Below are 13,690 nucleotides of genomic sequence, written 5' to 3'. Positions count from 1 at the left end.
AGATTCGTTTTTTGGAGAAGAGATTTTTCTTGATGCTGTTGTTGGATTTTATCCCAGTTTCAGCAGGGAACTCCCTGCCTGAGGGAAGGAGGATCTGGATGCTTTGCTGGCCCTACACCCAGCTGAAGTGCCGTGGCTTCTGCACCTGCCTGGAGAAAAAGAAGTTTTATGAGGGAAGCAATTTGTTGCAGTTTTGGAAGTTTTGGGACTTTACTATCCAAGTTCCGAGGAGTTCTGATTTCCATGAGAGAGACTGAGCCCTGGCCTTTTTTTCCAGAAGCCACTTTCAGTCACCCAGGAGTGTGGATGTTAAGTTTGTCCCTACCCCAAAGGGACTGCTGGCTCGGAGAATAACTAAGTGAGAGCAGGCGCTGTGAACTTTTGTGTTTTTCTGAAGATTCCTGTGCTTTATCTTTTGACTGGACTGTGCAGTTATTTTTGTTACAGTAAATTTTATTTGAACACCACCTATAGTGTCCTGCCTGTTCTTTTTTCTGAAGGAAGGTGCCATCCCTGTGAGCTAACGGACAGTGAGTACTAACTGGGAGAGTAAAGAGACTGAAAGTGGGTCCTCCGTTCCCCCGTTCACCTTGGGCCCAGGAAGTGAAGCCTCCCCCCATGAAGAGAATCTACGTCCCGGGGTTGAAAGGACTAGTGCTAGACAGGGCCGGTGGAAGCACTAGGCAGACTAGGGAACCGCCTAGAGCGTAGCAGGCTCGGGGGCGGCAGCCTAGTAATTCTACCAGCCCTGCCCCGAAATTACATTTGAGCAGCAGCATAAACTGAGCACTGGCAACTGCGGGCAGGACTTTTATTAACTGCATCTCCTTCCTGCCCCCATGGCCGGATGAGGAAGTGATGCTGCTTGGTACCGCAGGGGCGGAAAGAAGGAGGTCCAACCGCAGCGCACAAAGGTCCGGAAGAAAGGCGTTCTGGGGTGGAGCAGTGTCAGTCAACCTTTGCCGCTGGAGAGAAGCAGGAGCAACGTCAGCGGCGCGGGCAGTCTCAGAGAGAAGGGGCTTTGGTTTGGTGCACTCAGCAGGAGAAGGAAGACACATCAAATAACATTCATCAGTTAAATCTAATAAGAATTTTAAAAAATTCCCCACTCTCCATACCTAATATCTTTTGATTTCCAGTCACCCTAAAATTGTTGTGGATTGGGGGGGGGGGGGGGGGGGCGCACAAACTTTATTCTCTCTCTCACACATACTTGCATTTGCATTCTCTCTCACACATACACTCTCACATACACACACATACATACTCTTATACAAACCCACAATTTCTCTCTCTCTCACAGACACTGACACCCTCTCAGGCTCTAAGACCCTCTTTCTCCCTCCTCCCGCCCACACAAGCTCCTACTCCCCCAGATTCTCTCATACACACACTCTCACTCTCATTGGCTCCCTCACATACATACACACACACCCAGCAATCTCCCATTCATTCTCACAATGCTCCCCCCATCCCCTAGGCAAGCACACATTCATTATCTCTCACACACATACACAGACCCCAGGCATCAATTCATTCTTACACAATCATATACACAGACCCCCCAGGCAGGCACCAATTCATTTTCACGCACACACACACACACCCAGGCAGGCACCCATTCTCATACAGACAGATCCCATGTGTGTGGGTGTGTATGCGTAACTCACCCACACCAAAGCATACACATCCACACACAGGCTTTCATTCCCCCCCACCCCACCGACACACAAACAAGGTCTCCCACACACACACAAGCAGTCACCCATCTTCCCAGGCAGGCAGTCACCCACCCGCATACACACACACACACACGTGCGCACACACTTTCACATACACAGAAACAAGCACGATTTCACACACACAGACACAAGCTTTCACATTTGAGCAGTAGAGTAAGCAGAGCACCAGCAGGACTTTTGATAACTGCACCTCTTTCTTCCCCCCTACCCTCCCCACGGCTGGAAGAGGAAGTTGTGGTGCTTGGGTCATGGAGGAGAAGGAGGTCCAATCAAAACGGCACACACACACATGCTTTCACATGCACATACAGACAAGCACGGTTTCACACACACACTCAAGCTCTCCCTCCTTCCCTACCCCTGGAATGCATAAGCAGCAGCCTCCTTGGGCAGGCTTACATTCCCGACGCCTCCTCTGTCTATCTCGCGCTCTCTTTATCTCTCCTGTTTGTAGCCGCGCAAGCCCAGCCGAGGCTGGTCCTGCTCACTGTTCCTCTCCTGCTGCTGCTGTGCGCACTCGACCCAAAACCCCTCCTCTCTGAGATTGCCTGAGTTGCCGACATTGCTCCTGTTTCTCTTCGGCCATGAAGGTTGGCTCACGCCGCTCCACCCCAGGATGCCTTTCTTCTGGTCTGCGGGGGTCAACAGCGCTCTTCCTGCTCCTTTTTTTGCATTGCAATTGGACCTCCTTCTTCCCTCCCCCGCGGCACCAAGCAACACCACTTCCTCTTCTGGCCGCGGGGGTGAGAAGAAGGAGATGCAGTTACCAAAAGTCTTGCCCGCAGTCTCCAGTGCTTTCGCGTCCCTAACCCAGGGCAGCAGGAGATGGCGTCAGGATAAACGTGACTCCGGCTGCCCAGGGTTAGGGACATGTGTTTCCCCTGAGTGGATCGGGCAGGGGTTTGGTTTATCCCTGCCCGATCTGATGTTTGACTTTGAAGCAGGATAGGCGGCTGCTACGGTACAGGTGTTTTGGAGAGGGCACTTTTTGCCGCTCCAAAATTCTGCTGCCTGAGGCTGCCGCCTCACCCTGCCTCATGATAGAACCGCCCCTGGGTCTAATTCAAGTCCAGATATTGAGAGGAATAATATACCTCTATAAGACTTTCTATTAACCTCCCTGGTTACAAAGAGACTTCTTTGTAACCAAGGAGGTTAATAGAAAGACTTATAATAGGCCTAATCCATATGAGTTCCAAGTGTCTCTTTTCCAGAGTTTTCTGTAAATACCCACAGTATTGCATATAAATATAATACATATGTTGTGATTATTTTTACCTGAGAATTACCTTTTGCATGTTAAATCTACTGCAAATGTATACTTTTTTATTGTGTGTGAGGAGGGGGGTGGGGATGCAAGGCTCTAAGGTTCACCTAGGATACCTAATTCCCTTGCACCGGTCCTGGTGCTAGAGAAACTGGGACTCAGCCCCGGGACTGATTGCAACCCCAGCACCAATTCGGCCCTAACACCAATGTAGGGGGTTACATTAGGATTTAGGTAGGAAGAAGTAGTAGGCAGACCATCCCTTGCAGGCACCTCCTGTGAGGATGCCTTGGATTGGTCAGCCTGGATCTGAGCCTGCATAAAAGTAGGCAGGGTACAAGGAGCAGTGTAGCATTTCTGTTGGATGTTTGAGAGTGAGGAGAGTTAATGAAGTGAATCCCCCTTCTGTGTCCTACCAGCCTGGCAGCTGGCCCTGTACCCTACGGTCTGGCAGGAGGTGTCTGCTGGTGGAAGAAGGGGGGGGGCGGGGGGGTTTGTATGTGTGCGAATCCTTGTCCTGCCTTGGGAGGATTTTCCCCCTTGCCTGCTGAAGGTTGTAATAGAGAGCTGTGGGTCCATGCCTGCCATGCGGAGGAGAAACAGCAGTTGGCTTGCCAGCAAGAAGTGAACTGCAGTGTTTGAAAAGAGTTTTGTTCAGTTTTGTTGAGAGGAATTTTTGACAGCAGTTCCTGCTTATAAGGAGAGAAGATTTTTGTCTTTAAAATGTTTTGGGACTTTCTAACCCAGATGTACATGAGTAACATCAGAAAGAGAGATCAGAAGATCCCAGCCCACAATAGGAGCCCAATTTCCACCATCTGGAAGGCTGGTTTTTGTTTTTCCATAGTGCTTGCCACTGAAAAGGCGCAATGACTCAGCTGACAGATCTGAGACAATGAAAACTTTTTGGATTTGATTTTTGTGAGCATTGACTGAGGATCTTGTGCTAATAGTATTGAAGATATTATTGGTTGCAGTACATTTTTTGTTGGAATGCACCACCAGAGTGTCCCATGATTTCTGTGAGAATACAAGATGCCCCCAAAACAAGGACATTCTGAGTACAGCTGGGAGAGAAACAGTAGAGAGATCAAGAGACCCTGTGTTGGTCTCCACCTCTGTGAGCCTAGATCCCCGGAGGTTGAATCCTCCTCCCTACCAGAAAGAACACCTGGCACTCTGGGGCAAGTGGACTGTGTTGGTGTGAAAAGAGGGCGACCTTTGAGAAAGTTGCCCTGGGGACAACTGTGTACCTCTATATTCAGGATACCCACCGAAAGGTGGGGGTTACACAAAATGCACGCAAACAGGTACCTGAGAGCATTCACAAAGTGGAATTTGAGCTTTGAGGAGTGAAGAGTGAAGGTTTGCAGCTTTTGCATAGTTTGAGAAATCCCCCATAGGAATGAATAAACTAAAAATAGCCACCATCCCTGCGTAAGGGGGAGGCGACAAGAAGGAGAAGCCTCATTGCCACTTATCAACAGGTAGTGCCAGGAAATTATGGTGACATCAGTTTGACTGGAAGGAGATGTCGGTTGAGGCTCCAGGAGGTGACATGGCCTGCAAGAGAGGAGACAGGCCGCACTGCCAGGAGGCTGATCCCTTTTCCAGCCTGTGAGCTGGCTGCCCTGGGGCTGGGGAGGCCCGTTGGTGTGAAAGCACACCGACAGCCATGGTCCCTGCTTGCCTCATCAAGCTCTCTTCCTGGGAGCCCGGGAGGCCACAGAAGAAGAGCAAAGCCTGTTGTGAAAATGGCCTGTCTGGAGAGAGGAAGGCCCAGAGAGAGAGAGAGAAAGAGAGCTCCAGTGGCACAACTGTGCGCTCGACCGTGTGTGCAGCAGGAGGCAGCATCTGGAACGAGACCCTCCTGTTTTGGCACTCTCCCTTATTCCAGTTACCAGTTAGAAGAAGAGAAGAATCACCCAAAAAATACTGTTCTTTGTCTTCTCCATGCATGTTAGATGTCCTGTTTGTTTTTTTTTTCTTTCAGGTCCTGGAATTATCCCCATGACTAGGACCTAAGTTTAGTTGGGACTTTATTTTAAAGAAATGATGACCTACCTTTCTCAGCGAGTTGGAAGCCCCCAGCTTTGAGGGCAATACTGAAAAATAAGTTGCGTGGCTAAATATAGGGACCTAAATTAGGGGCCGAAGTTCATAAAGAATAAGTTCCTAACTTGAGGATTGCTGTTCACATTCCTAATTTTAGCTTCCCTAAATTAGGAGAGTAGCTTTAGAAATCAACACTGAGCACCAAACTTTATTCCCATCCCCTGACCCATCTTCATTCCCCTAGGAACCTAGATGCTCAGATAGGAAACATTTTCAATGTGGCAGTTCTAGGCACCTAACTCCTCAAGTGCCTGATCCACTAAGGATTTTTCCCATAGACACAAAATGGGAGAAAAGCCTTAATGAATGTGGCCCATAAGTTTGCATATCAGTCTCTTACGGGCCGATACAGTACAGTGTGCTCTGACGGAGTGCATTGTTAACCTGCCATTGGACGCGCGTTTTCCTTTACCCCTTATTCAATAAGGGGTGGAAAATGCGTGTCCAACCCGCCGAACCTAATAACGCCCTCAACATGCAAATGCATGTTGATGGCCCTATTAGGTATTCCCATGCGATTCAGTAAGTAAAATGTGCAGCCAAGCCACACATTTTACTTTCAGAAATTAGCACCTACCCAAAGGTAGGCACTAATTTCTTCCGGCACCGGGAAAGTGCACAGAAAAGCAGTAAAAACTGCTTTTCTGTGCACCCTCCGACTTAATATCATGGCGGCAGGTCAATTGCCAAGCAGCCAATTAACGCAGATAAATTGCTAGTTAGTTACCTTCTCATGAATGGCTTTGGAAATGGCACGCTCCACTTTTAACAACAGAAAACATTCAAATATCTAGCATGCTTCAATAAAGTAAGAGAAGGTAGCATTTTCCATAAAATAAATAGCTCAAGGACAAGAGGCCACCATCTGCAATTGAAAGGAAGGAAGGTCAAAGAATGCGAGGATGTACTTTTTCATCGAGAGGGTGGCGGACACCAGGAAAAGACTCCTGGCTATGAAGAGCCAAAACAGTGAAAGAGGTCAAGCATGGATGGAATAAAGACTACGGGCCAAAGAGTAAAAAAAGTAAGAAAAAAAAATTGAAGTCGGCCGGCGACTGTCGGGTCGAAAACCGGATGCTCAATTTTGCCGGCGTCCAGTTTCCAAGCCCGTGGCTGTCAGCGGGCTCGAGAACCGATGCTGGCAAAATTGAGCGTCAGCTGTCAAACCCGCTGACAGCCGCCGCTCCTGTCAAAAAGGAGGCGCTAGGGACGCGATAGTGTCCCTAGCGCCTCCTTTTGCCCGTTTCTACTGCCGGACCTAATTTAAATACTGTATCGCACGCACAGGCGAGTGGCCTGTGCACGCGCCGGGAGAGTGGGCGTTCGTCCGCTCTCCCGCAGACTTTACTGAATCGGCCCGTAGTCTTTATCCCATCCATGCTTGACCTCTTTCACTGTTTTGGCTCTTCATAGCCAGAAGTCTGTTCCTGGCGTCCGCCACCCTCTCGATGAAAAAGTACATCCTCGCATTCTTTGACCTTCCTTCCTTTCAATTGCAGATGGTGGCCTCTTGTCCTTGAGCTATTTATTTTATGGAAAATGCTACCTTCTCTTACTTTATTGAAGCTTGCTAGATATTTGAATGTTTTCTGTTGTTAAAAGTGGAGCGTGCCATTTCCAAAGCCATTCATGAGAGGATAACTAACCAGCAATTTATCTGCGTAAATTGGCTGCTTGGCAATAATTGCCCTGCCTCAGCTTGGCTGAGCGTATGTGCGGGATTGCACAACATGCTTACTTTAGGTGTGTTGAGAAAGCAGTGTGTTTAGGTTGGGGGAGGAAAAGCAGATGTTGCACCTTTGACTCTTTGCCCCTACTTTCCCAGGAACAGTCCATCTGCCCGAAGTCTGAGAATGTTCCTGTAAGCGTCTACTGTGATCTAATAATAAGGCTATAACAACTATGATTTATTTAGAGCTTTGTCCTTGGTTTGCTAATTTTATTTTTAATTCTTAATTTAATCCTTAATTTTTTAAGATGATAAAAAGACTTTTTAGATTTTTCAAATATTTACCAGGAAAATAAAAAATAAAGAAGAAAATATTTCAAGTTAAGAAGAAAAAGAAACCACATTAAGGTCCCTAAAAGGGAACCTGAACAATGTGAAGAGTCAAAATAGGTTAAAATGTTTACAACATAATCTGTCACATGTTACAAAATGGGAGGTTGTCTGGGCTCTCAGGGAATGCTCACATTTTCAAGTCAGAAACGTAACCGGTACCTAAAATGAATGTCATGAGTTGGCTGCATGGTGCCAAAGCCCCATCTACTCTGATTTATTGGAGGAATTTCCTCTTCTGTATTTATCAGCTCAAAGTCAAAATAAGCAAGCATCAGAAACACAAACTGTTTCAGTTCATTCACAGCAAAGAAACGTCCAGGACAAATTGAAGTTCCTGCCCCCCATGGCATAGTGAAATATTTTACCTTCTTGCCATGCTTATAGAAATCTGCCTTTTTCGTACCATCAGGATTCAGAAAACGGTCATACTTGAACTGGTGGGGTTCTGGATGGATCTCTGGATCCTTCTGCACAGCAATGTATGGGAAAATGGCAAGTCGGTCTCCTTTACGGAGGGCATAGGTCCTGCCATCTGCCATTTTGAAATCCATATCTTGCATGACTGCTCTGATCAGGACTGGAGCAGCTGTCAAACGCAGAGTCTCCTCCACTGCACTATCAAGAATGGGTGTCTTTGCTAACATCTCCCTGGTGAGGTTTATCATTGGCCCAGCCGGTGTTACTTCTTGGTTCGTCTCTTTAAGGACTTTCTCCACCTCCTCCTTTACTGCCCTCATGGCTTCTGGGTGCTTCATTAGGAAAAGGAGAAGCCAGAAGCTTGCAGGCCCTGTGTTCCCTTGGGATGCCCACAAAAGCAGAAACATGTGCCTGTCTTGCATGTATTCTGCCATTCCTTGCTCTTGCCTATACTGCTGTTGATCAGAGATCCACCCACTAATATTGCTCTTCTGCATGGTCTTCTTAACGGACAGCTTGTCCCAAAAAAATCTTTTCAGTCTCTCAGCTTCTAGTTTATCTTTGGGAGAAAGCACAGCATAGGCCAGCCTGGGAAACAAAGCATCATACTTTCTGAACTCGTCAAACAGTTCTTCAGAATGAACCCGATCAAACTCCTTGGATCTTTCTTTGCTTTCCGTTTTCTTAACTGTCTCATTTCCAAATAAGGCAAGGTAGCCTGCCCGAAAGACAATGTTGTAGCTGTAGTGAAACAGACCATCCTGCTGCCACTCCCTCTTACATACTGTGCCAATACTATGAAGCATCAGGTTCTGCAAGTTTTCCGTCATCGCCTGTGTCATGATCACCAAGCCATCCCCCATGAGATGCTTATTGCTTGTCTCTAGATTTTTGTGATCATGTTTTGTAGCATGATAGCCAAAAACCCTGGCAACCAATTCCTTTGCAAATTTATTGAAATCCAGTTTTGATCTTGCTTCCTTCACTATTGATCCAAAAGAGAGAGGATCCATTACAAAAGTGAAATAGTAGCCTCCAATCTGAACTGTGAATATGTCCCCATGTTTTCTTTGCATCGTCTGCAAAAATTCTGCAGTGTTGTTTCTGAAGTCCAATGCATATCCCAGCCATGGAATATGTCCCTTGTCCAAAGGAGGCTCTCTGGATCTCCTTCTACGAAATGTTCCCAGGAGATAAAGACCACCAAGGATTGAGATCACCAAAGCTAAAAGGATTGGCAGCCAGAGACTCATCCCAGCACAGGCACAGTGAGACCTGAAATAAGAAAAAAAAAAAATAAGGGCTGTGCTTAATGTTCTGTCCACTCAGCAAACAAAAAAGTCTTTAGGTGACCTAGCAAATGTACCAACTAACGGGCCGATACAGTAAAAACCGCGGGAGAGCTGGCGTTCCGAGGCGAGCAAAGATAACAAAGATAAATAAGATTGGAAGTGAGAGAAACCTCAATTGATTTTCAGAACAGTGTGTTTGTGAGGAGCTAACTAAACTTAAAGTAGATAAGGCGATGGGGCCGGATCGATACATCTGAGGGTACTAAGGGAACTTAGAGATATCCTGGCAGCTCCCATGGCTGACCTTTTCAATGCTTCTTTAAAGTCTGGAGTAGTTCTGGAGGACTGGAAAAGGGCAGATATGGTTCTTATTTATAAAAGTGGAAGTAAGGAGGAGGCTGACAACTGGCCAGTTAGTCTGACCTCTGTGATGAGCAAACTAATGGAATTGTTGCTAAAACAGTGCAATTTTTGGACTGGTATGTATAACTAAATAGAACACCAAGTGCATTGCTTTTAAAATTCTGCCAATTAATGGCAAATATCTGAAGTGAAGGGAGACACCTAGGGCTGTAGAAATAGGTACTAATAGTACTACTAGTAAGGAAGCCCAAACTGGCTTATTTTAGGCACTTACTGTACATAAACACACACAGTGCTTGTACAGTCACCATGATTTTATGAAATGAATCACTACCAAGCTTCTTATCCATACAAAGAGTGACCTTGATATCCAGAGGTACAAATAAATAGAGATGTGAATCGTGTCCTCGATCGTCTTAACGATCGATTTCGGCTGGGAGGGGGAGGGAATCGTATTGTTGCCGTTTGGGGGGGTAAAATATCGTGAAAAATCGTGAAAAATCGTAAAAAATCGAAAAAACGTAAAATCGCAAAACCGGCACATTAAAACCCCCTAAAACCCACCCCCGACCCTTTAAATTAAATCCCCCACCCTCCCGAACCCCCCCCCAAATGACTTAAATAACCTGCGGGTCCAGCGGCGGTCCGGAACGGCAGCGGTCCGGAACGGGCTCCTGCTACTGAATCTTGTTGTCTTCAGCCGGCGCCATTTTCCAAAATGGCGCCGAAAAATGGCGGCGGCCATAGACGAACACGATTGGACGGCAGGAGGTCCTTCCGGACCCCCGCTGGACTTTTGGCAAGTCTTGTGGGGGTCAGGAGGCCCCCCCCAAGCTGGCCAAAAGTTTCTGGAGGTCCAGCGGGGGTCAGGGAGTGATTTCCCGCCGCGAATCGTTTTCGTACGGAAAATGGCGCTGGCAGGAGATCGACTGCAGGAGGTCGTTCAGCGAGGCGCCGGAACCCTCGCTGAACGACCTCCTGCAGTCGATCTCCTGCCGGCGCCATTTTTCGTACGAAAACGATTCGCGGCGGGAAATCGCTCCCTGACCCCCGCTGGACCTCCAGGAACTTTTGGCCAGCTTGGGGGGGGCCTCCTGACCCCCACAAGACTTGCCAAAAGTCCAGCGGGGGTCCGGAAGGACCTCCTGCCGTCCAATCGTGTTCGTCTATGGCCGCCGCCATTTTTCGGCGCCATTTTGGAAAATGGCGCCGGCTGAACACAACAAGATTCAGTAGCAGGAGCCCGTTCCGGACCGCTGCCGTTCCGGACCGCCGCTGGACCCGCAGGTTATTTAAGTCATTTGGGGGGGGGGTTCGGGAGGGTGGGGGATTTAATTTAAAGGGTCGGGGGTGGGTTTTAGGGGGTTTTAGTGTGCCGGCTCACGATTCTAACGATTTATAACGATAAATCGTTAGAATCTCTATTGTATTGTGTTCCATAACGGTTTAAGACGATATTAAAATTATCGGACGATAATTTTAATCGTCCTAAAACGATTCACATCCCTACAAATAAATAAATGCCCAGTGCACCAGCGAATACAAGTGTACTTGTGTATTCAACAAGGTGCATGTTTAGGTTTAGCTGATGCTAAATCTCTGGCTTGTGCATAATGATTTCAATCAGTACATTCTAAGATAAGTGGTTTTATGTTCATTTTTGTATGCAAAAAAAGTGTTCTAAAAATAATTTTTTTGACACTTGCACATGGACTTTTGGCTTGGGGAGTCAGGATCTTGGTAATATATTACCTCATGCTAAAGAGTCAATTCCATGGCATTTTAGTGCATTGCATGATACCAGCTGACTTAAACACTTCTTTGTTCCTGTGGTTTTTATTTGTCAGGTTTAACTGACAAATGCCCCATTTTAGAAATGCCCCAAGTTTGTTATTGGGGCATTTCTAAAATTTGTCTTGGGTAGAGAAACCTGACACTATGGTAAGGGACTGTCAGTCCAAAGATGCAATCTGCTGCTTTCCAAAAGTAATTCAGGACAGGCATGCTGACAGCGGCAAGGAGAAGTTGTCTTCCAGGGGGAGAGGGGAACCTGCTTAGGTCCAGGGGAGAAAAAGCATGCACATATATGGCATTTTCAAATCATTGTGTGGACGTTTGCAGCAAATTTTACCTGCAGAAAAATCAGGTGCAAATACCTGCAGGTACTTTGTACTTGCAGCAAGCTTCAAAGAGAAAGCTTGCTTGTGTACTTTTCTTTTGAAACCAGATGTTAAGCCCGCAGGTCAAAAGTAGGTACGATCTTTGACCCGATGTAGACAGTTTGAACATTGCTACCTGAATGTCTAGAAAATAAAAATTCCCCATAAAAGCTGCCAGGCCTGGGGTCCCGATGCTGAGCCACCCTACAGTGCCAGAAGTTCCCTACTTTCGGATGCAGTAATGTACAGTTGTCTTAGATTTTAGATGACTTTGACGTGAATTACATTTAAAGCTCGTCAGCCAGCATGCGAAACCATTGCGAAGAGCAATCGTACGGTTTTGGCTGCTAACGTCGGGTTCGTGCATGCAGCCTAAGAAGAGTTTACCATTAATGAAATATTTTTGCCTTCTGTCTGTTCTGCGCGGCCCCCGTTTTCATTATTTGTTTCTCCGCCTTTCCATTCAGTTTCCCCACTGTGCCTCCCCTCTCTGAAACGTGACTGCAGCTCTCTCCTTTTTTTTTTCCAAGACCCCGCTGGCCTGTGGCCGACCTTTTTCATCTGCGCCCTCTGCTCTGTTTTGCTTTCCCCACGCTGCTGTGCATTTCTCGCCTTCTGCCCCCACGGCTCCGGCACTTCGTCCCTGTCCTGATCATACAATACCCTGGTTGTAATATCCATGGGTTTTCTTTTTTATGATTGGTTTGTTTTCCCTGTACAGCGCTTAGAGGGTTATGTGGAAGTGATTCATACATTTTAAGTAAAGATGTATGCATGCTACAAACTAAACTATGCCCCGATGTCTGCGTATTGTTAGTTTTTTTCATCGATCAGACTGGATGGCTGCCTTACAGTACCCGAATGTAATCCGCTTTGAAGTGGCGAAAAGCTGAATATAAATCAAATAAATAAATGAAACCAGCCTCCTAGCAATAGAGCAGCAGCAACTGAAAAAAACGGAATAGAAAAAAGATCGTCACATTTTTAGGACAAGAATATAGGTTAACTAAGGACCGGTTTCAAAATTCCAATGTTAGTTTTACAGGTTGGTTCTTTCTACCTTTCTCCCGTTTCCTTTACCCTCCCCCCGTATCTCTCATACTCTTCGTGTACTGGAAGGCTGAACACTGCCTGAGTTGGATCTTAAAAGACAGCAAGTACAATAGACTCCCAGGTCCGTGACACCAAAGGTCAAGCCGTCCGGAGAAAATCCTAGAGTCACTCAGCCAAGTCCAGCGATGGTTTAAAGCCAGGCTATTATATTATCATTCACCTTTAAAATACTATTGAAGCACAAATAAAATGGAAAGGCGGCAGGAACCTCGGGAATGGTGTCCCTTCCTTTCATTCACAAGCTCTGGCAGAGGTTAGCACAGAAGCACCTTGGATGCTTTCGGGACAGGAAAGCTTGATACTTACTGTCAGGCGGAACGCTGCTGCTAGACCCATGGCAGACCCGGCAGGGAGCCAGAGTTTATAGTACGCTGCAAATTGACTTTAGATAGGGGAAAGAGGCGTGGTCCTGTAGTTAGACTGCTGAAAGTCGATTTGCAGGTTCCCTACATGTCCATCTGCTCTGTGTCGTCGGTGAGGGTGCTGCTTAATTTTCCCATTGCAATCATTTTATTTATATATTTATATTGTTTTACATACAGATATTCTGTATTTCAATCATACCGGTTTACAATAAATAAGTACAAATAAAATAAGATGAATTAAAAAGTGTACAAAATACAAATTTCGGATTATAATCAAATAAAATATTACATAAAACATTCAAATAAAATTTTACAAGAGAGAGGGACATGTGACGTCACCGCGCTGAATGGAGGCCTGAACTGTGAGCTCCCGATCCATCCCTCAAATAATCTCCGTGAATCGCATGCATCTGAGCTTTAATTCAACCCTTCCAGCTACAGGACGCTACGCGAACCCTTACGGATGGCTACTAAAAGGAAAACAGCTGACCTTAAACAATATTCATACACTAAATTGGCCCTAGACGCTGACGACGACAGAGAAGAGCAGGCCACAATGGCAGCAGGAGACCATGCAGATGACGCCGAACTCGCCACAAGCTTTTCAGACATTACGACGCGCTCAGAGCTGAGAAATTGGTTCATGGATATGAGAGCAGATATGAAACAGCTCAAATTAGACTTACTGGCTTCAATCACTGAGATGAAGGAGGACTTGGTAGCAATTGGCTCTCGCGTAGATGACCTGGATCTCAGACTTGATGGGCAAGAAGACGCGCTCGGAAAATGGTGGAC

At 46.6% G+C, this 13,690-nt stretch overlaps 1 protein-coding gene across 2 annotated transcripts; it reads right to left on the bottom strand.

Moving 5' to 3' along the window:
- Positions 1–7,133: 7,133 nt before the first annotated feature.
- On the bottom strand, positions 7,134–12,880 carry LOC115082395 (5-beta-cholestane-3-alpha,7-alpha-diol 12-alpha-hydroxylase-like). 2 transcript variants are annotated; one of them, XM_029586614.1, is made up of 2 exons: positions 12,837–12,880; positions 7,134–8,878 (listed from the first exon to the last, which is right to left on the bottom strand). In XM_029586614.1, the coding sequence occupies exon 2, from the start codon at positions 8,854–8,856 to the stop codon at positions 7,327–7,329; it is 1,530 nt and encodes a 509-aa protein (XP_029442474.1). In that variant the 5' UTR covers positions 8,857–8,878; positions 12,837–12,880; the 3' UTR covers positions 7,134–7,326. The 2 variants fall into 2 exon arrangements, with proteins under 2 accessions (XP_029442474.1, XP_029442475.1); XM_029586615.1 differs by lacking the exon at positions 12,837–12,880 and adding an exon at positions 12,691–12,709.
- Between the last annotated feature and the right edge of the window lie 810 nt (positions 12,881–13,690).

This window comes from Rhinatrema bivittatum, unplaced genomic scaffold, assembly GCF_901001135.1.
Source record: "Rhinatrema bivittatum unplaced genomic scaffold, aRhiBiv1.1, whole genome shotgun sequence".
Classification (NCBI taxonomy): Eukaryota; Metazoa; Chordata; class Amphibia; order Gymnophiona; family Rhinatrematidae; genus Rhinatrema; species Rhinatrema bivittatum.
This window is presented reverse-complemented; position numbering and strand designations above follow the sequence as displayed.